The 22,253-nt window shown below is 37.4% G+C and overlaps 1 protein-coding gene across 1 annotated transcript in view; it reads right to left on the bottom strand.

Annotated features, from left to right (window-relative positions):
* Nucleotides 1–19,731, bottom strand: part of LOC108633303 (platelet glycoprotein 4-like) — a 75,586-nt gene extending 55,855 nt beyond the window's left edge. The window contains exons 1-2 of the mRNA XM_018047277.1: nt 19,687–19,731; nt 5,827–6,035 (exon numbers count right to left, since the gene is read on the bottom strand). Coding sequence (XP_017902766.1) covers nt 5,827–5,946 — 120 coding nt within the window. The 5' untranslated portion in view covers nt 5,947–6,035; nt 19,687–19,731. The remainder of the gene's footprint in view (nt 1–5,826; nt 6,036–19,686) is intronic.

Below are 22,253 nucleotides of genomic sequence, written 5' to 3'. Positions count from 1 at the left end.
AATGCCATCTAGAAAACTACTAGAGTTCATCAATGAATTCAGTAAACATTCAGGATAGAAAATTAATATACATTAAAAAGAATACATTTGAATCAGTTCTAATGAGATGGATGAAACTGGAGCCAATTATATGAGTGAAGTAAGCCAGAAAGAAAAACACCAATACAGTATACTGACACATATATACGGAATTTAGAAAGATGGTAAAGATGACCCTGTATGCGAGACAGCAAAAGAGACACAGATGTATAGAACGGACTTTTGGACTCTGAGGGAGAGGGAGAGGGTGGGATGATTTGGGAGAATGGCATTGAAACATGTATAATATCATGTAAGAAACGAAGTGTCAGTCTATGTTCGATACAGGATACAGGATGCTTGGGGCTGGTGCATGGGGATGATCCAGAGAGATGATATGGGTTGGGAGGTGGGAGGGGGATTCAGGATTGAGAGCTTGTATACACCCGTGGTGGATTCATGTCAATGTATGGCAAAACCAATACAGTATTGTAAAGTAAAATAAAGTAAAAATTTAAAAAAATCAAAAAAAAGAAAATTAATATACAGAAATCTGTTGCATTTCTATACACTTAACAGTGAACTATCAGAAAGGGAAATTAAGGAAACAGTCCTATTTACCATTGCATCAAAAAAAGATATAATTCCTAGAAATAAATCTACCTCAGGAGATAACAGACCTGTACTTGGAAAACTGTGAGACAGATAAAGAACACACAAGCAGATACAAGGATACTGTATTCTTGGACTGGATGAAATAACATTATTAAAATGACCATACTACCCAAGGCAGACTAAAGATTCAGTGTAATCCCTAATAAGTAGCAATGGCATTTTTCAGAGTAGTACAACAAATAATTTAAAAATCTGTAGAGAAACAAGAAGTTCCCAAATAGCCAAAACAGTATTGAGGGGAAAAAAAAAATGGAGCTGGAATTATCAAGCTTCCTGAGTTCAGAGAATCATACAAAACTGCAACAATGAAAATAGTATTGTACTGTCACAAAACAGACATATAGATGAAAGGAGCAGAATAGAGAACCCAGAAATAAATCCACACATCTGTGATCAATCAGTCCTCAACACATGAGGCAAGAACTTACAATGAAAGTGAAAGTGTTCGTCACCCAGTCATGTCCAACTCTTTGTGACCCCATGGACTGTAATCCTCTAAGGCCTCTGTCCATGGGATTTCCCAGACAAGAATACTGGAGTGGGTAGCCATTCCTTTCTCCAGGGGATCTGCCTAACCCAGGGACCAATGCGGGGTTGCCTGTTTTGCAGGCAATTTCTTTAGCATCTGATCACCAGGAAAAGAAGACTGTTTCTTCACCAAGTGGTGCTGGGAAAGCTGAATAGTCTCATTGTAAATCAATGAAATTAGAACACTCCTTCATACGATATACAAAAATAAGCTCAAAATGGATTAAAGACCTAAACTTAAAGCTGTATACCCATGAAACTTTTAGAAGGAAAGGTAGACAGGACACTCTGTGACATAAATCCCTTTAGCTCTGTCTCCAAAAGCAAAGGGAATGAAAATGAAGATAAACAAATGAGACCCAGTTTTTTTAAAAGCTTTGGTACAGCGAAGGAAAGATTGTTGAAGTGAAGACAGCTTACTGAAGGGGAGAAACTGTTTAAAAATGATAAGACCACGGGTAAGAGATTAATGTCAAAAATATATAGATATCTCGTGCAACTCAACATAGAAAAAAAAACAGAACAATCCATTTTAAAAATAGGCAAAAGAACTTAGTATATTTTAAAAAATTTATTTATTTTTACTGAAGTATAATTGATTTATAATGTTCTTAATTCCTATATAGAGCATGTATGTGTGAGTCACTCATTCGTGTCTGACTCTCCGCAACCCCGTGGCCTACAGCCTGCCAGGTTCCTCTGTCCATGGGGTTCTCCAGGCAAGAATACGAAGTGGGTTGCCATTTCCTTCTCCATATAGAGCATAGTGATTCAGTTATACCTAAATATACATTCTTTTTAAATAGTCTTTTCCATTATTATTTATCATGGGATGTTTTTTAAAATTGGAGGACACTTGTCTTAGAATGTTGTATTAGTTTTTGCTGTGCAGTGTTAATCAGCTATATATACATCTGTTCTCTCCCTCCTGCTGCCCTCTGCATCCCACCCCTCTAGATTATCATTGAGCACCATACTGAGTTCCCTGTGTTACACAGCAGCTTCCCACTAGCTATCTATTTTATATGTGATTTTATATATATATATACACACACATATATATAAATGCTACTCTCCCAACTTGTCCTGCCTTCTCCTTCCTCCACTATATCCACAAGTCTCCTCCACATCTGCATCTTTATTCCTGCCCTGCAAATAGATTCATCAGTACCATTTGTCTAGATTCCATATATATATGTGTATGTGTGTTCATATTTGTTTTCTCTTTCTGACTCACTTCACTCTGAATGACAGACTCTAGATTCATCCACATTACTGCAAATGACCCAGTTTCACTTCTTTATATGGCTATGTAATATTCTATGGTATATGTGTACTGTAATTTCTTTATCCATTAATCTCTCAATGGACATCTAGGTTGTTTCCAAGTCCTGGCTATTGTAAATAGTGCTGCAGTGAACATTGGTGCCAGACATCCTGGAATGTGAAGTCAAGTGGGCCTTAGGAAACACCACTATGAACAAAGCTAGTGGAGGTGTTGGAATTCCAGGTGAGCTATTTCAAATCCTGAAAGGTGATGCTGTGAAAGTGCTGCACTCAATATGCCAGCAAATTTGGAAAACTCAGCAGTGGCTGCAGGACTGGAAAAGGTCAGTTTTCATTCCAATCCCAAAGAAAGGCAATGCCAAAGAATGTTCAAACTACCGCACAATTGCACTCATCTCACACGGTAGCAAGGTAATGCTCAAAATTCTTCAAGCCAGGCTTCAGCAATATGTGAACCGTGAACTCCCAGATGTTCAAGCTGGTTTTAGAAAAGGCAGAGGAACCAGAGATCAAATTGCCAACATCTGCTTGATCATGGAAAAAGCAAAAGAGTTCCAGAAGAACATCCATTTCTGCCTTATTGACTGTGCCAAAGCCTTTGACTGTATAGATCACAATAAACAGTGGAAAATTCTGAAAGGGATGGGAATACCAGAACACCTGACCTGCCTCTTGAGAAACCTGTATGCAGGTCGGGAAGCAACAGTTAGAACTGGACATGGAACAACAGACTGGTTCCAAATAGGAAAAGGAGTACGTCGAGGCTGGATATTGTCATCTTGCTTATTTAACTTATATGCAGAGTACATCATGAGAAACGCTGGGCTGGAAGAAGCACAGGCTGGAATCAAGATTCCCAGGAGAAATATCAATAACCTCAGATATGCAGTTGACATCATCCTTATGGCAGAAAGTGAAGAAGAACTAAAGAGCCTCTTGATGAAAGTGAAAGAGGAGAGTGAAAAAGTTGGCTTAAAGCTCAACATTCAGAAAACGAAAATCATGGCATCTGGTCCCATCACTTCATGGGAAATAGATGGGGAAACAGTGGCTGACTTTATTTTTGGGGGTTCCAAAATCACTGCAGATGGTGATTGTAGCCATGAAATTAAAAGATGCTTACTCCTTGAAAGGAAGGTTATGACCAACCTAAACAGCATATTCAAAAGCAGAGACGTTACTCTGCGAACAAAGGTCTGTCTAGTCAAGGCTATTGTTTTTCCAGTGGTCATTTCTGGATATGAGAGTTGGACTATAGAGAAAGCTGAACGCCGAAGAATTGACGCTTTTGAAGTGTGGTGTTGGAGAAGACTCTTGAGAGTCCCTTGGACTGCAAGGAGATCCAACCAGTCAGTGCTAAAGGAAATCAGTCCTGAATATTCATTGGAAGGACTGATACTGAAGCTGAAGCTTCAATATTTTAGCCACCTGATGCCAAGAGCTGACTCATTTGAAAAGAGCCTGATGCTGGGAAAGAGTGAGGGCAGGAGGAGAAGGGGATGACAAAGGATGAGATGGTTGGATGGCCTCACCAACTCAATGGACATGAGTTTGGGTTAACTCTGGGAGTTGGTGATGGATAGTGAGGCCTGGCATGCTGTGGTTCATGGGGTTGCAAAGAGTCGGACACGACTGAGTGACTGAACTGAACGTTGGTGTACTTGTGTCTTTTTTTTTAATTTATTTTTAATTGGAGAATAACTGCTTTACAGTGTTGGGTTGGTTTCTGCCATATATCAACATGAATCAGCTACATATATACATATGTTTCCTCCCTCTTCAACCTCCCTCCCATCTTTTACCCATCTATTTATCACAGAGCACCAGGTGGAGCTCCCTGCATTATACCATGACTTCACATTAACTATCTGTTTTGCTTATGGTAATATATATATTTCAGTGCTGTTCTCTGTTTGTCCCATATTCTCCTCCCACCGCTGTGATCATGAGTCTGGTCTCTAAGTCTGAGTTTCTGTTCCTGCCCTGCAAATAGGTTCATCAGTACCATTTTTCTAGATTCTAAATATATGTGTTAATATACAATATTTGTTTTTCTCTTTCTGACTTACTTCACTCCGTGTAGCAGGCTCTAGATTCATTCACCTCACTAGTACTGACTCAAATCTGTTGCTTTTTATGGCTGAGTAATATTTCATTGTATATATGTATCACAACTTCTTTATCTATTCATCTGTCAGTGAGCGTCTAGGTTGTTTCCATGTCCTGGCTATTGTAAATAGTGCTTCAGTGAACACGGGGGTACATGTGTCTATTTCACTTATGGTTTTCTCAGGACATATGCCCAGTAGTGGAATTGCTGGATCGTGTGGTAGTTTTATTCCTAGTTTTTTAAAGAAATGTCCATACTGTTTGCCATAGAAGCTGAATCAATTTACATTCTCACCAACAGTGCTAGAGGGTTCCCTTTTCTCCACATTCTCTCCAGCATTTATTGTTTGGAGAGGAAATACAGATGGTCAACATCACATAACATGCTCAACCTTATTAATCATCAAGAAAATATAAGTCAAAACCACAATGATATATCACCTTTCACCTGGCAAAATGGCTATCAGCAAAAAAGCACAAGTGACATAATGTTGGTGAGAAAAGGGAACCCTAATTCATTATTGCGGATAATGTAAATTGGTTCAGCCACTGTAGAAAAACAGTGTGGAGTTGTCTTACAAAACTGAGAATAGAACTGTCATATGACTCAGAAATTACACTCCTGGATACATAGATGAAAAACCCACTAATTTGAGAACGTACATGCACCCTAATATTCATAATTGCATTATTTTCAGCTGCCAGGATATGGAAGCATCTTCGGTGTCCATCAACAGATAAATGGATGAAGAAGACATGGTATGTATGCACAAAGGAATAGTTCTCAATTATAAAAAAAAAGCAATTTAGCCATTTTCAATGTAGATGGACTTGGAGGGCCTTAACCTAAGTGAAATAAGACAGAAAAAGACAAACACTGTACGATGTCACTTTTATGTGAAGTGTAAAAAAACACAGCAAACTACTAGGGGGCCAGGGAACAACAACAACAAAAAAGACTCACAGATACAGAAAACAAACTAGTGGTTACCAGTGAGGAGAAGGAAGGAGAGGGACAATACAGAAATAGGGGGAAAATGGTTATTATGACATCATATGAAATCATGTATGTGAAACTTGAAAATTTCAAAACACAATATAGTTTAAGAATCTTTCAATAAAAATGGTATATATGTATACAAAAAAAGCATGTAATATATTCTTTGGACATACTTAAAAGCAATGACATGTTCTCGATACCACTTGTACCTTTTTAACTGTCTTCTCAATAAGCATGTCTCCAACTGGCACTAGAACACCACCAAACACAGCCAGGACTGCACCAATGGCAGCGCCAGCGATGAGCCCACAGTTTCGATTGCAGCCCATTCTTCTTGTTTAGGGGAAAAGCTAAGATTCAGCACCTGTTTCTTTCAAACTCTCGGGTCTGATGAAGGTGTTTTCCAAGTGGTCCGGTTCTATCATTGGAAGGAGATCATAAAACAGAAGCATAAATATCAGTACAATTATCAAAGTACAAGGAAAACATACAACTGAAACAGATCATTTTGCCAGTTATAAATAAATAATTTTTTTAAAGAAAACTTTCTAGGTCTTACTCTTTTCTTGATTTGAGCTACCTACCAGTGATAGCAATAATAAATATTGTCACATAGAGCATTTCTTTAAAGTTCTACTTTTTAAAATTTTCTTCTTTTGAGTGATTCAGATACTGAAATCTTACCTAAGGAAATCATGTTTACTGTATTCTCACCTTTTGCCTTCTTTTGTCAGCCTGAGACACTTATAGGTAACCTAACCCTTTATCCGGAGAAGGCAATGGCAACCCACTCCAGTACTCTTGCCTGGAAAATCCCATGGGTGGAGGAGCCTGGTAGGCCGCGGTCCATGGGGTCACGAAGAGTTGGACACGACTGAGCAACTTCACTTCTTCAGTATTTCAGAATCTGGACTTCCCTGGTAGCTTAGACGGTAAAGCGTCTGTCTACAATGCGGGAGACCTGGGTTTGATCCCTGGGTTGGGAAGATCCCCTGGAGAAGGAAATACTAATCCACTCCAGTACTATTGCTTGGAAAATCCCATGGACAGAGGAGCCTGGTAGGCTACAGTCCATGGGGTCGCAAAGAGTTGGACACAACTGAGCGACTTCACTTCATTTTTTCCACTTTTTTCCACATATGCACATATGTGGCTAAGAAAATAATGGTAAGAAAATAAGGGAAATTAGACTTTTCACAAAATGTGGACAGAAAAACTGTCAGAAAAATCTTCATGGAAATGTGTTAAATTTTTCTCTTATCTATTAAGATCTTCCTTTACCTGTCTTAGGATCAGTTCAGTTCAGTCGCTTAGTCGTGACCAACTCTTTGCGACCCCATGAATCACAGCACGCCAGGCCTCCCTGCCCCTCACCAACTCCCGGAGTTCACTCAAACTCATGTCCATCAAGCCGGTGATGCCATCCAGCCATCTCATCCTCTGTCGTCCCCTTCTCCTCCTGCCCCCCCATCTCTCCCAGCATCAGGGTCTTTTCCAATGAGTCAACTCTTCACATGAGGTGGCCAAAGTATTGGAGTTTCAGCCTCAGCATCAGTCCTTCCAATGAACACCCAGGACTGATCTCCTTTAGGGTGAACTGGTTGGATCTCCTTGCAGTCCAAGAGACTCTCAAGAGTCTTCTCCAACACCACAGTTCAAAAGCATCAATTCTTCGGCACTCAGCTTTCTTCACAGTCCAACTCTCGCATCCATACATGACCACTGGAAAAACCATAGCCTTGACTAGATGGACCTTTGTTGGCAAAGTAATATCTCTGCTTTTCAGTATGCTATCTATGTTGGTCATAACTTTCCTTCCAAGGAGTGTCTTTTAACTTCATGGCTGCAATCACCATCTGCAATGATTTGGGATCCCCCCAAAATAAAGTCTGACACTGTTTCCACTGTTTCCCCATCTATCTGCCAAGAAGTGATGGGACTGGATGCCATGATCTTCGTTTTCTAAATGTTGAGCTTTAAGCCAACTTTTTCACTCTCCTCTTTCACTTTCATCAAAAGGCTCTTTAGTTCTTCTTCACTTTCTGCCATAAGGGTGGTGTCATCTGCATATCTGAGGTTATTGATATTTCTCCCGGCAATCTTGATTCCAGCTTGTGCTTCTTGTCTTAGGATACTTCCACTGTAAATCAGGATGAACAAACTGATTCACACTGATGTCCTGGTGGCTAAGAAGCTAAAATGGTCATTATGGCATTTTTTTTTTCAAGTGTAAATGAAAAACACACAAGCCTAAACAAGTAACTTATTTTTTCCTGTGGAAATTATGTGTCACTGAGCAAGTAGGGTGGGCTTTTTACTAACTTTAGGGTGAAAGATGAAGAGCAACATGCTGCTTCCTGTGACTTTGGCCAGGGTTATCATAATGCAGTGGAACGAGTTATGTAAACCTGATAATAATGACTATATGTTCTCAGGTAGAATCTCCTTTGTGAAATCTAATTTTAGAGCCACTTAAAATGTTCATGGAACATAATCTCTTAAACAGTCATTGTCATTGCTAAGTAGAGAAAGTCATCCAGATATTGTGTACAGATACAAGTGGGATCATATTCAGCAGGGGGGGTTATTAAATAATATTTTATTGAATACCGATTTTATAGACTATTCCCCGTTTCTCAAATACATGTTATACCTAAAATAGTCATCAAAATACAAGGATTTTATATTTTGTGTGATTGAGACTGGTGGTCTGACAATGAAAACAGAGCCTGAATTGCCACCACTGAATCTCTCTATGACTCTTAATTCCTTATGTGTAACATAAGATGCTAACACAATATCTGCAGTTTTTAATATAAGCAGCTGAACTGGTTCTTCATTCAAATTCTTACACGGAAGACCAGGCAAAGTGACTTTGATTACAGCGGTGGTGGGAACCCAAAACAACCTCCATGTTCTTTGCAGGTCTGACAGATGGCATATAAGTGATTTAAAAATTTTAATTATGTCAATGCTAACAGTGGATATATGTGTGTATGTTTGTCCCTTTTCAGATTTTATGCCATCACCTAGCTGAGAATCTATTTTTCCTAAAATCATTCTCCTTTCTTCACGCAGCACATGGACTACAGGAAGAGTCTCAAGGGAAAAAAACATCCGAAGAAAGTCCACTGGATGACACAGGGAGCACATGTTGTGCATTGCCTCCCGCTGTAAACCTAAAAACTCATTACTAGGATATCCAAGGACCCTGAGTCCAGAGATGTCGAGTCATGGGCAGACCTGGGTACTGGCTAGACTCTGCTCTGAACGTAATATTGAAGTGAGATAGTGCACATAGCCCATACAGTCAAGTTCATCAGAAAAGAGAAGTGTCAATAATTTATTCTTTTGAATTGCATGGTTAGTTACTAGTCTAATACTGGTCTGGATGATATATAAGCCAAGATTTAAGTGTTACTCTGATATTCCTGCATAGTGTTAGTCACTCAGTCGTGTCCAACTCGAGACCCCGTGGACTGTAGTCCACCAGGCTCCTCTGTCCATGGGATTTTCCAGGCAAGAATGCTGGAGTGGGTTGCCACTCCCTTCTCCAGGGGATCTTCCCGACCCAGAAGTTGAACCCAGGTCTCCTGCATTGGGAGATTCGTTACTGTGTGAGCTACCAGGGAAACCCAATATTCCTGAATACATGTACTGGTATTTTTGACAGAAAGAAGTTGAGTTTATGTACTTTTTTATATTTTGAATTACCTGACTGACTCTTGTCACCTTGATGTAAGTTTTCCTTTTTTTTTTTTTCTAAGAATATGCAGGGTATTTCACATGAGTGTATTTCTCCTTTATCACATCAGCAGCTTTGCTTTCTGTGGTTTCAGCTACTCACACTTAAATAAGGTCAACTGAGGGTAACTGAAACTGTGCAAAGCAAAATCTTGAATAACAGGGAACCACTTACAGTTTGGTGCTATCCGTGGTTTCATGCACAAGCTGAAGGTGATGGAATGTTTCCCCCACACCCGTGGGTAAAGGAAGGATTACTGTACTTGGGTTCATTTATTATGCTTCAGTGCCTTATCCCCATGAGTAAATATTGCTGTCATTGTCATACTTTAAACTTGTGTTCATACTATAAATTTGAAATAGAATTGATTGACCCTTGAATATCACAGAGGGGTCACAGGCACGGATCCTGTGCACAGTAGAAAATCGAGGTTATAACTATACAATCATTCCTTCTTATCTGTGGTCCTGTATGCATGGATTCAACCAATCAGCCATTGTGGTTTGGGTAGTAATTTAGCTTTTATTGAAAAAAATCTGCATAAAATTGGAACCATAAGTTTAAATCTTCCGCCCCCACAAAAGGTCAATTGTGGTTTTATTCATTTAAGCAGTGCGGGAACAAGGCATTATATCAGGCATGCACTGGATACATAAGAGAAAAGTTCAGGTTACTCAGCACATTCTATTAAACAGCTCTTTCACTTATGTTCATCTTCAAAAAAATGTGGTTTGTCCCCACTCTTCTCTCAAATGTAGCTATTTGTAGCGGGTAAAAAATTTTTCTTGCTTACCTGATTTTCTTAATAATGCAGTTTCTTTTTAGAAACCATATTTATCATTTCACATACAAATTTTGCTATAATTCCTCTGTGGAAAGTTTATAATCATTTTATAGATACATGTCTTAGAGTATCTACAACATAGTTACCAGTAATGAGGTTACAGTAGATGAAAATATCTGGTGTTTTGTGAAGATGGCTTATTAAAAGAAGAAAGAATAGTTGCTAAATAGAAGGATATTCAACATAGGAGCCAAAATGTATATTCTATTCTGTTAATGTTTTATTTTGTGTGTTAGTTGCTCAGTCCTGTCCAACTCTTTGTGACCCTGTGGACTGTAGCCCACCAGGCTTTTCTGCCCATGGAATTCTCCAGGGAAAATTACTGGAGTGGGTAGCCATTCTCTTCTCCAGAGAATCTTCCCAACCCAGGGATCAAACCCAGGTCTCGCAAATTGCAGGCAGATTCTTTACCGTCTGAATTTCCAGGGAAGCCCTATTGTTTTATTTTACATATTATTAAAATGGAAAAGAAGAGATAAATACATAGATACTTGAAGATGGTTTGGAGATAAGCAAATGAGGAAAATGAGGTCCTGAGAGGGATAATAGTTTGCAGTGTATTACACAACTGTTCTGGAACAACAACAAAAATTTTTTTGTTTTTTTTTCTTATCTTGTTCATAAGATAGAAATTATTATTTATACATACAAACATATCAAGAGTGTTAATAACAGAATATTGCAGCTTCTTACATGTTAAAGTTTTATTTGCTAATTTTAGATTAAACTATTTTCTTTATTTTTTCATCTTAAGAAATAGACAAAACATCGATGTCTCTAGTAATTTATTGATTGCTTAAAGTACTGAAGTTTAGAAAACAAAGGGGCAGGAAAGAAAACTAATTATTGAGACTTAACATCAAGAACAGAAAATAAAAAATGTGTTTTAAGATATCACTAATCACATACTTCTCTTGAATCTATAGGGAGATCAGCTGTGTCCTGTCAGTTCATAGATCATAAATTCTATTCCTTTTGTAGAATTAAAAATGTATCTATATGTGGGCTTTCTTTGAAAAAAAGAACATAATTTTTCTGTTTCTTCTTCGCTATCATATCTACAAAGTGTTTCTAAAATGAACATATAAGCGCTATGCCTTTGCACAATGTTGGCAACATGGTGGTAGGAACTAAGGCTGAGCTACATGAAGTGTCTCCAATAAGTAGTTCAGAAAATCAGAGAAAGTTCCCAAAGAATCTGTAATTATTCCCATGTGTGAATAGAGCTACAGTCCCTGGGAGACTCCACCTAGAAAAGGCATTGCCCAGAGTTAAAATTTCCTGGGATGTGAGCTATGAAACTTTAAAACAGTTTCAGATTGCAAGAGTGCATGCTTGTCCCATAATGAATTTATCTTATAATTTATCCCATGTGCCAATGGATTTCTACATAAAATATTTTTTAAAATGTATTTGTTGGTAAACTTATGGATGAGTATTTAAAACAAATGTTTCTTTTACTAGTTTATATAGTAAACAATTGAAAAAAGTACATGCAAAGATTTTAATAACATCTTTCAGTATGTTACTTGACAATTCCAGAAATTATCTGAAATTTTCTCTAGAGAATTTATTATTTACAATATATATGAATTTACTTACTATAAGTAAATTAAAACTTTTCTATAGAATGATTTGTCTTTATTTAAACTTGGTATCATCATTCAAGAAAATAATTTGCTTTTGTCTGTAATTAGCTTCCTAAATATCCAGAAGTATAAATTTTGGTTTATTTTTATTCTACCAAATTGTGTATAATTTATACAATTTATTTAAATCAGAATCATTATTTTAATTAATATAATTCACTATCTCTGGTAAAAATTAAAGTGCCCTTGTTCATTAAGAAATGCATAATAAGAGCATATCCAAAATAGACATTGCATTACTGTGTGAACAAAGCCAAGTTCACCAAAATCTGTGCAATTATGGCAGAAGATTAAACAAACTAATAGACTCTCTAAAATAATAATTAGTTAACATTACATATTGTGAACCATATTGGTACAAGTATGGCAAGTTGTTTAATAGGAACTAATTCTGCTGTAATGATGTTTATTTTCATTATGGTTATTTTCATTCATAATTTAAATTAAATATCATGTACAAATAGCTTAATAGACAATGAAAATTCCCCAGTAATAAAAATGGATACTACATCATTTTAAATGTTAACAAATGTTTACAGATAAATGTACAATTTTAAACATCAAGCAAAATGACATTAACTATTGGACAAAGTTTCAATATTTTTAAACATAAAAGGTAAGGTTGAGAACTTGGAAAACACAAAACCTAATTTTTAAAAAAAGCCTAATAACTTCAAGACAACATGTCCTGCTTGCTGCTTGTGTTCTATAACTCATTAAGAGTATTTATATAGTAGTGTAATCTATTATTTGGGAAGCATAAATCTTTTTATTTAAAAACAATCATTATGACTTACTTTTAAAAAGGCTAAGAGGGATTTTTCAAACAAATGCTCCAATATCTAAATAGACAGTTATTCTTAGGACCAAATGTTATTCTGTAGAAAAACTCTACACTAAAGTCCTTATTACAAAAAAAAAAAAAAGTGTGAGTTTAAATATGCTTAAAAAAATATATCAGGTCCCTGTGAGTGATCTGTTGCAAGAGAAATTTAAAAAGGAGAAGAAAGAAACTTGCGTCCTCTTACTGACATTGTTTTGCAAGGTCTGTTTTTCTATTCTGGTGATGACCTCCATCTGAGATCATTCAGCAGCACTTTTTTTTTTTCTAAACCATTTTTCCAAATAAGTCAGAGGCCAGAGAGACGTAAGGAAATAACTTGCTGAGTGGGCTCTAGTGTGCTCTGTTTTACTGCAGAGTCATTATTCCAGATGATAACTGGGGTCGTGATGCTGGGAAAGATTGAAGGGAGAGGACGAGATGGTTGGATGGCATCACTGGCTTAATGGACATGAGTTTGAGCAAGCTTCAGGAGATGGTGAAGGATAGGGAAGCTTGGCATACTACAGTCCATGGGGTTGCAAAGAGTTGGACACAACTAAGCAACTGAACACAACAAAATTAGATCCAGGGGATCAGAAGTACAGATTAGGGAGAATTAGCAGAGTCGCACTTCCCTGTATGGTTTAGCTTCCAGAACTCATTTCATGAAGTTTAAATAAAATGCGCTTTTCTATACAGCATTAATCTAAAATGTTGTGCTTGACACTTGTGAAAATAATTGGAGACTGTCAGTCATAAAGGAAAAAACCTATTTTTCTAACTGGATTTTTTCCACCATTTGTCACTTTCTGTTAGTTTTACAAAAGTTTCGTGATCACAGCAAAATTCTTCTATGAAAACCAAAAATATTATTTCTCTAGATTTTTTAGATAAAAAACCAACTATTAAATAACATTTAAATAGAATTACTATTTAGGATGATATTTTAATATAAAAAGTATTTTCTTAAGTTAACTTGAAAAGGCATTGCACTGGGGAGAAATGAAAGACCCTCCCTATTAAAAATGCATTTTTTTACAAAGAAATTCTCAATCCTACAAGCAAAATAAAAATCTTCAGAGGTTAAGCTTTCATCTGACGGACAAACCAGCTGAATAAATGGTTCTCAATCAGCTTTGAAAGACAACCTAACAATAATAGGCAGAAATGCATTTAGTTTCTTTAGATAATATTTAAACCGTGTGTAGGCTCCTTGCAATTGCTAGCTTTGCAACACAGCTGGGAAGGAACTCAAAGCATTTTTTCTTTTCTGGAGAATTTCTTTCTTTTTCCAGGGTATTTTGACTGATACCTTTATGTAAAAGTAAGTTATAAAAAAATTATATTGGGATTGTTTTTTCCAATGTCAGACCACTTAATTAAGACAAACTAGAAGTGGGCTGTGTAAGCTCATTATACTTTTCATTTAAGAATAACTTACAGAAAGTTTACATATTTTAAAAAGATAATTTCTTTAAAATTGAGACCTTGTATCTTTGTTGTATTAGTAAGATGGTAGTATAAAAGCTAATTTAACAATTATTTTGATTAAGAATGTCTATTTTATTGTATTTAAGCTGCTTTGATACATTTCCTTCTCGGCCTTAATTCTCACGGATACATACACCATACACAGCCTCCAGTGTGACAATATTAGCCCACTAACACAGAATTTCAGTTGCTATTTTAAAACAGCATATCTTAGATATATTGAAAGTTTAGTTAAATTATAATGAAAGTATGACCACTAATAGAGGAAGATAATTCAGAAAAATACATGTAAATGCCTAAATTGACGCTCAAGTTCCTTGGATCACTAATCAGTAGCCTGTGCATGCTAAGTCTTTTCAGTCGTGTTGTGTCCCACTCTATGACCCCATGGACTATAGCCCATCAGGCTCCTCTGTCCAAGGGTTTCTCCAGGCGAGAATACTGGGGCTGCCATGCCCTTCTCCAGGGGATCTTCCAGACCCAGGGACTGAACTGATATCTCTTAGGTCTCTTGCATTGGCAGGCTGGTTCTTTACTGCAAGCACCACCTGGGAAGCCCAATCAGTAGCCTAACACCATCCAAATTCTCTGTCTCTGGAAAGAAAAATGTCACATACTTCTGTGAGTAGCCCAAAGAGTTATATTTCCATTCCCAGAGACAGCTCTTAAGTGTTCAGTCCCATAAACAACGTTCTTGAATAGCTTAGCATACAAGACCTGGAAAATACAGAGCTATGTAAAATCTGCAACCATATATTTATATTTTAAGCAAAATACTCATCTGAAACAGTAAGGCAGAAAATTACCATATCATTTCTGAGTAGTTTATGTTGAGGTTTACATTTTAAAAAGATTATGTACGTACAATATTTTGAAGGGTATGTGTCCGCAGATAATAAGTAGAGTCTAAGAGGACCCATCCTCATGGGCCTTGGTTCTTGATAAAGACACAAAGAAGAATCTGAGGTCTTACCCATAGCAGAAATAAGTTTATTGAAGAAAACAGAAAGAACACCTCAAAGGAGAAGTGGGCAAACCAATAAAGGCACTGCCCTGAAATGATGAGGGATAGGGTTTTTCAAGTCAGGGCTTTTGTGTATTCATCTAGGTAGGCGTGGATTGACGTTTTTGATTGACAGTTGCAAGTTACATAACAGACTCTATTGTGCATGTCTTCCCCATACTTGAGGACACAGCTGTGCATTAAGGAAGCGCGTGGTGGGGTAGGAGAAGTCCCTGTGCTTGGTTTGTGTCCACTGTGCCGCAGGGGCACATAGGCTGGGTGGAGCTGGAAACGTTTTTGTGGTTATTTTGCAGCATATCTGTGAACTCTTCCTCAGCCTCACCCGGCCTGTGGAGGTGGGGTTTAGCGTTTAGCTTGAAACTTTATCAGCTAGGCTACCCCTCTGTTGCTCATGCCTAACTTTCTACCTAACAGTATGTTTTATATGAGGATAAACCTTATGTTAATCCACTGCTGCTGCTGCTGCTAAGTCGCTTCAGTCATGTCCAACTCTGTGACCCCATAGACAGCAGCCCACCAGGCTCCCCCATCCCTGGGATTCTCCAGGCAAGAACACTGGAGTGGGTTGCCATTTCCTTCTCCCATGCATGAAAGTGAAAAGGGAAAGTGAAGTCACTCAGTCATGTCCGACCCTCAGCAACCCCATGGAATCCACTGCAGGGGTCCCCAACCCTTGGGCCGCCTATAGGTGCGGGACCTGTTAGGAATGGGGTGCGCAGCAGGAGGTGAGTGGCAGGGGACGAAAAGGTTGGGGACCGCTGCAGAGCACTAGACAAATTTAGTGGAATGAAAACTAAAATTATCTATATGCCAATGACAGCTTATGAACAGTGCTTTGGGAACGCTTTTTTATATTTTTTTTTGAAGGACTGCTCAGAATTTGGAATCAGACATAACTGACTCCTGATGTTACCACCACTAGCTTTATTGACTGGGGATTTGGAGTTAAATAACTTATTTTCTTAATCAAAAAATGGAGGAAACTCAATTAAAGAATCATAATAAGAACTAATTAAGTTGTGTGTAGCACTTGACAGGCACCTGATTACAAGCCAGCAAAATGCTTCCCTTTCCATTTTTGCCCCTGGCCATTTTCTCCTCTTCTCTGTTTCGTGGAGATTACATATCTCCATCAGACATACATTTGATTGATTTTTTTTTGGTCCTGTTTCTGTGTCTGTTAGAATGTTAGCTCTATTGTGAGGGGGAGGGGACACTTGTCTGCTTAGTGCACTGCTGAAGCCCCAGAGCACAGAGCAGGCTGGTAGCTGGTAATCAGTCGAATACATGGAAACCCACATGATTATCATAACTACAGTGATATGAGAATGACCAGAAATGAGAGGTTATTATAATGTTAGGTCATATCACAAATATGCTTGAAATGAAAGGCCTGTGCTAGGGAAGTAAATGGACGTAAGTTGAAATTTGGAATTCATCCCTTGCTACAGTGTGTGACTCATTATTACTACTCTGCTTCTCTCTCAGTCGTAGTGGAAATAGGTTTTTCTCAGGATAGTTATAAAGATAAAGAGTGGTAATATGAAGGACTTAGCACAAACCATGATATTGGAAACTGGTTATCTTATAGAATATATTAATGTGACATGGAATAGTAAAAAAACAAATGAAAATAGTTGAAAAAAATATTAATCACCAAATCAGTTCTTCAGAAGTGACCAATGTTAAGTATGTCCACATCCTCCTAGGAATTATATAAATTTTAAATATATATATGTGTGTGTATCTATATATATATGTGTGTGTGTGTATTATAAAGTTATAAACATATGCTTGTCAGTTTATAACACACACACAAATATATGTATGTGGCCCAGCGGTAAAAGAACTCGCCCACAATGCAGGAATTGTGGAAGGAGGACCAGGCTTGATTCCTGGGTTGGGAGGATCCTTTGAAGAAGGAAATAGCAACCCACTCCAGTATTCTTGCCTGGAAAGTCTCATGGACAGCCAGCCCATGGGGTCACAAAGGTGTCAGACACAAATTAGTGACTAAACAACAACGGATTGAAGTATATACTGAGTCACACTTTTTGCAACTTGTTTCTTTAATATGAAGTGCCTTGGAGAAATTCTCATCTCATGGATAGTGTTAACTCTTTTTTTTTTTTAATCCATTATTGAAAAGTAGTCCATAATAACTATAGAATGTCTTTTAAATGACCATTATCATGTTTAATGTAACTTTTGTTTTTTCTAGTTCTCTGATCTTACAAAAATAATGCTAAAAATTTGTGTCTATGCAGTTTTGTTTATGTACTTGAGCACTAGTAAACACCAGAAAGTAAAGTTTTTGGATTGAAAATATATACATTTTTTGGTATAGAGAGTTTTTACCAAATTTCAGTTAAAACAGATAAAAGCAATGTTTGAAAATGCCCATCTCCATACATAACTCACACTGGTTTATACTGAACTTTGTTTTTAACAAGTATGTATTTTATTGTTAAGTATTTAATTGAGTGAAGTTTAACCTATTTTCTTAACTGTATTGGCATTTACAGTTTTAAATATTAGTGATAATAATTTTGTTCATCTTTTTTCCCCTCTGTAGGTTTTACCCTTCCTTATTAATTAGTAAGGAAATAGCCAGTCTTCCTAATTTGACAGTTAAAAAAATGTTTGGACTACTTAAAATTTTTTTTGTATTTTTAAATTATTGAGAAATTTTAACTTTTATGCCATTAACTTTCACAGTGATTCCTTTTAAGTATTGTGTCATGCTTTGAAAGGCCTTCTCAAAGAATATGAAAAATAATAAACATGCTTTCTTCTACCATTTGTATATTTTCAAAAAAATCCTTTAAAACAGTACTTCTAGAGAACCTCATTCATGGAGTTTATCATTTGTGAAGTGAAAGAGGAAAAAGAAAGTGTAGTAACTGTAAGTGAAAAGTGTTAGTTGCCAATTGTGTCTGACTCTTTTGCAACCCCATGGACTGCAGCTAGTCAGGCTCCTCTGGCTGTGAAATTCTCCAGGCAAGAATATTGGAGTGGGTTGCTATTCCCTTTTCAAGGGTATCTTGCCAACCCAGGATCAAAACTGGCTTTCCCACATTGCAGACAGATTCCTTACTGTCTGGGCCACCAGGGAAGCCCAGAACACAGATGACAGACGCATATTAAGAGTTTTGTAAGAGGACTCTTGTGGCCACATTCTGACCACAGCTCTGTTAATAGTAGCAGGTTTTGCAAACTGGCAGTACACAGATACACTCCTGATTTCCTTTCTTGTCAAAGAGAATAACTGTACTGGCTGCCTACATCCTTAAACTGAAGATCAAATCATACGGTAGATTTAAATTTTAAAATGTGAAGCTATATGTGGTTTCTATGTGGCTGTAAAAATTTGTAGAGATTCGCTTCTTTACAGTTCAGCAAATGAAAAGAATTTTAATATCATACACATTGCAATTCTAGGTTGTATGTGTAAGCAAATATCTGTAAATTATAACAATGATACAGTAATAGCATTGATTTATATTGGAGACTTACTATCTGCCAGTTGTCCAAATAAGTGTCTCACATCTATCCATATATTTATCCGTAAATATCTCCATATGTTATCTCGTTGACCTATCGTATCACCTTACTATGTTCTTTAGACAACTAGTTGAGGTCACACAGCTAATATGTGCCAAAACAAGGATTATACTGACTGAGAAGCCTATATCCTTTTTGGAAAGAAAAAAAATATGTACATATACACACACACATATAAATGAGTTCTTGATCAGGATCTAGGCTTACATATTCTTTTCAAGACATTTGTATGGATTGAATAACAATTTTAAATGTGCTATTATTAGAAAAGAAAATAAATACAGCAAACACGGAGTGAACAATGACAATATTCTTTAAGTGGCAAGTAATAGAATTATTTTAAGATTAAAAAAAAATTCATTCTAAAGACCTGTAACACATACATTGTATACATACACTGTAAAGTATCTCAAAATAGTAGTTACCAATATAAGACCATAAGGTAAAAGTATACTTTATCACTTTAATCCTTGGGGTAACTAATCATGGAGATTTACTCACACATACTTATGCACATACAAAACACAGATGACTGTGTGTCTGTGTATATGCATAAAAGAACTTCTATTTTTTAACCATTGCCTTTTTCATTTGTAGAAATATTAAACCAGTGGCAGGTTATATCTGCTTTATATGGCGAAGAGGGGCTTTATCTGCAGGGATTAAAAATAAACACAAATGTGCAAAATTTAGAAAGAAAAAATTGAATACAAAAGACAAAGCAGGATATGATAATGCCAGTGAAAGCCTGAGTGATTAAAACAGAGGTTTCTGATATCATCTTTAAAAGAAAATTTAAAGGACCACCCTTAAAGATAAAATGTAGAATATCAGTGTCATTAAAATTCAGAGTTAAACCATATAGTTTAATGAATCAAACCATAGGATGAAAGTAAATGTACTGCATTAAAGATATAAAATAAACTTACCCAAATGCTTTATAGAAGCCGTGGTAAGAGCTGTGTGTAAAAGACAGATTAAAGAGGGAGCACTTCTTTATATGTAGATAGTTCTCATGTGGGCAGGGCCAGATCAGTATGTAAATTTACTGGGCTTGCTGAAAGTGTTGGCAGACCTAAACTTCTCTTGAACTTTTGCAAAGCTGACTTAACTCTCTAAGAGAAGAGAGGGAGAAGTCATTTTTATGATCTAGTATTTATACAAGGCTTCCCTGGTGGCTCAGATGGTAAAGAATCTGCCTGCAGTGCAGGAGATGGGTTCGATCCCTGGGTCAGGAAGATCCCCTGAAAAGGGAATGGCAACCCACTCCAGTATTCTTGCCTGGAAAATCCCATGGACAGAGGACCTGGAGGGCTGCAGTCCATTGGGTCGCAAAGAGTTGGACACGACTGAGTGACTGATACCTTCACTTCACTTCAATCTTTATACACATCCATATGTAAACTAACACTCAAGTATACATCCTTGTATATACATGCAAACTTGTGTGAATGCAGTTTATGCTTTTGTGTGTTACACCTTGTGATCACTTTGATCACTTGCTTCAAAATTTTTATATGTAAAGGAAATTTTTGTCTTGACTGACAAGTTTCTGGTGCTTTAGGCACCCTCTCTGACTGTTCCCATTTGGAGCTTCACTGTTGCCAGCTGAAGTTGCAGGTTATCCTCAATAATTTGCATCCAGTTACTTTGGAGTAAAGAGGCTGCTTTTTTGAGCCAACATGTAACTTCTTTATCTTCCTTATATTGTACCCATTGGTCTGGAGCTTCTGAAATATATGAAATATGCAAAAATAAACTATAGAAAAGAAGTACTTAATGTTTTTCTGTATTGACTTTCTCATATTGGAATTCTGTAAGTTACTACCCAAAATATTTTTAAATATTTTATGTTTTTCTGATGAGACTTAAACATTCTACATTTACATACAATTAAAATATCTTATTTTGTTATACAGTTTGATGCATTTCTTAAGCATTCATAAAAAAGGTTCTTGTAACCTTCTCTGCAAACAGCGTGCAGAAAATCGGCAGCACCAGTGTAATTTCCTTGTACCATCAGCCACCCACTTGCCCCAGTGCTAACCTGGTAAATAACTGATTAGTTCTCTGTGCCTTGCTCTTTTGCCTTTTGTAGAATGTCATATGGTAACTAAAGAGCCTCTTGATGAAAGTGTAAGAGGAGAGTGAAAAAGTTGGCTTAAAACTCAATATTCAGAAAAATCATGGCATCCGGTCCCATCACTTCATAACAAGTAGATGAGAAACAATGGAAACAGTGACAGACTTTATTTGGGGGGGGCTCCAAAGTGACTACAGATGATGACTGCAGACATGACACTAAAAGACACTTGCTGCTTGGAAGAAAAGTTATGGCCAACCTAGATAGCATATTGAAAAGCAGACTTTACTTTGCCAACAAAGGTCCCATCTAGTCAAAGCTATGATTTTTCCAATGGTCATGTTGGATGTGAAAGTTGGACTACAAAAAAAGCTGAGTGCTGAAGAATTGGAGGAAACTCTTGAGAGTCCCTTGGACTGAGAGGAGATCCACCCAGTCCATCGAAAAGGAAATCAGTTTAGTTCAGTTCAGTTCAGTCACTCAGTCATGTCCACCTCTTTGCGACCCCATGGACTGCAGCATGCCCGGCCTCCCTGTCCATCACCAACTCCCGGAGTTTACCCAAACTCATGTTCATTGAGTCAGTGATGCTATCCAACCATCTCATCTTCTGTTGTCCCCTTTTCCTCCCACTTTCAATCTTTCCAAGCATCAGGGTCTTTTCCTATGAGTCAGTTCTTCATATCAGGTGGCCAAAGTACTGGAGTTTCAGCTTCAGCATCAGTCCTTCCAAAGAACATCCAGGACTGATCTCCTTTAGAATGGACTGGTTGGATCTCCTTGCAGTCCAAGGTACTCTCAAGAGTCTTCTCCAACACCACAAAAGCATCAATTCTTCGGTGCTCAGCTTTCTTTATAGTCTAAAACTCACATCCATGCATGACCATTGGAAAAACCATAGCTTTGACTAGATGGATCTTTGTTGGCAAAGTAATGTCTCTACTTTTTAATATGCTGTCTAGGTTGGACATAACTTTAGGTCCTGAATGTTCATTGGAAGGACTGATGCTGAAACTCCAATATTTTGACCACCTGATGCGAAGAGCTGACTCATTGGAAAAGACCCTGATCCTGGGAAAGATTCAAGGTGGGAGGAGAAGGGAACGACAGAGGATGGATGGTTGGATAGCATCACCAACTTGATGGACATGAATTTGAGTAAGCTCCAGGAGTTGGTGATGGACAAGGAAGCCTGGCGTCCTGCAGTCCATGGGGTTGCAAAGAGTTGGACATGACTGAGCAACTGAACTGAAGTGAACTGAGAATGTCATACAAGTGGATATTGTCATACAATATGTGGCCCTTTGAGAATGAGGTTTTTCACTTAGCATAACACATTTAAAGTGTACCCGTGTTGTTGAGTGTATCAGCATTTTCTTTCTTTGCTGAGTGCTGTTTCATTGTGTAGTTAAA

The sequence above is a fragment of the Capra hircus genome, chromosome 4, assembly GCF_001704415.2.
Source record: "Capra hircus breed San Clemente chromosome 4, ASM170441v1, whole genome shotgun sequence".
Lineage (NCBI taxonomy): Eukaryota > Metazoa > Chordata > Mammalia > Artiodactyla > Bovidae > Capra > Capra hircus.
This window is presented reverse-complemented; position numbering and strand designations above follow the sequence as displayed.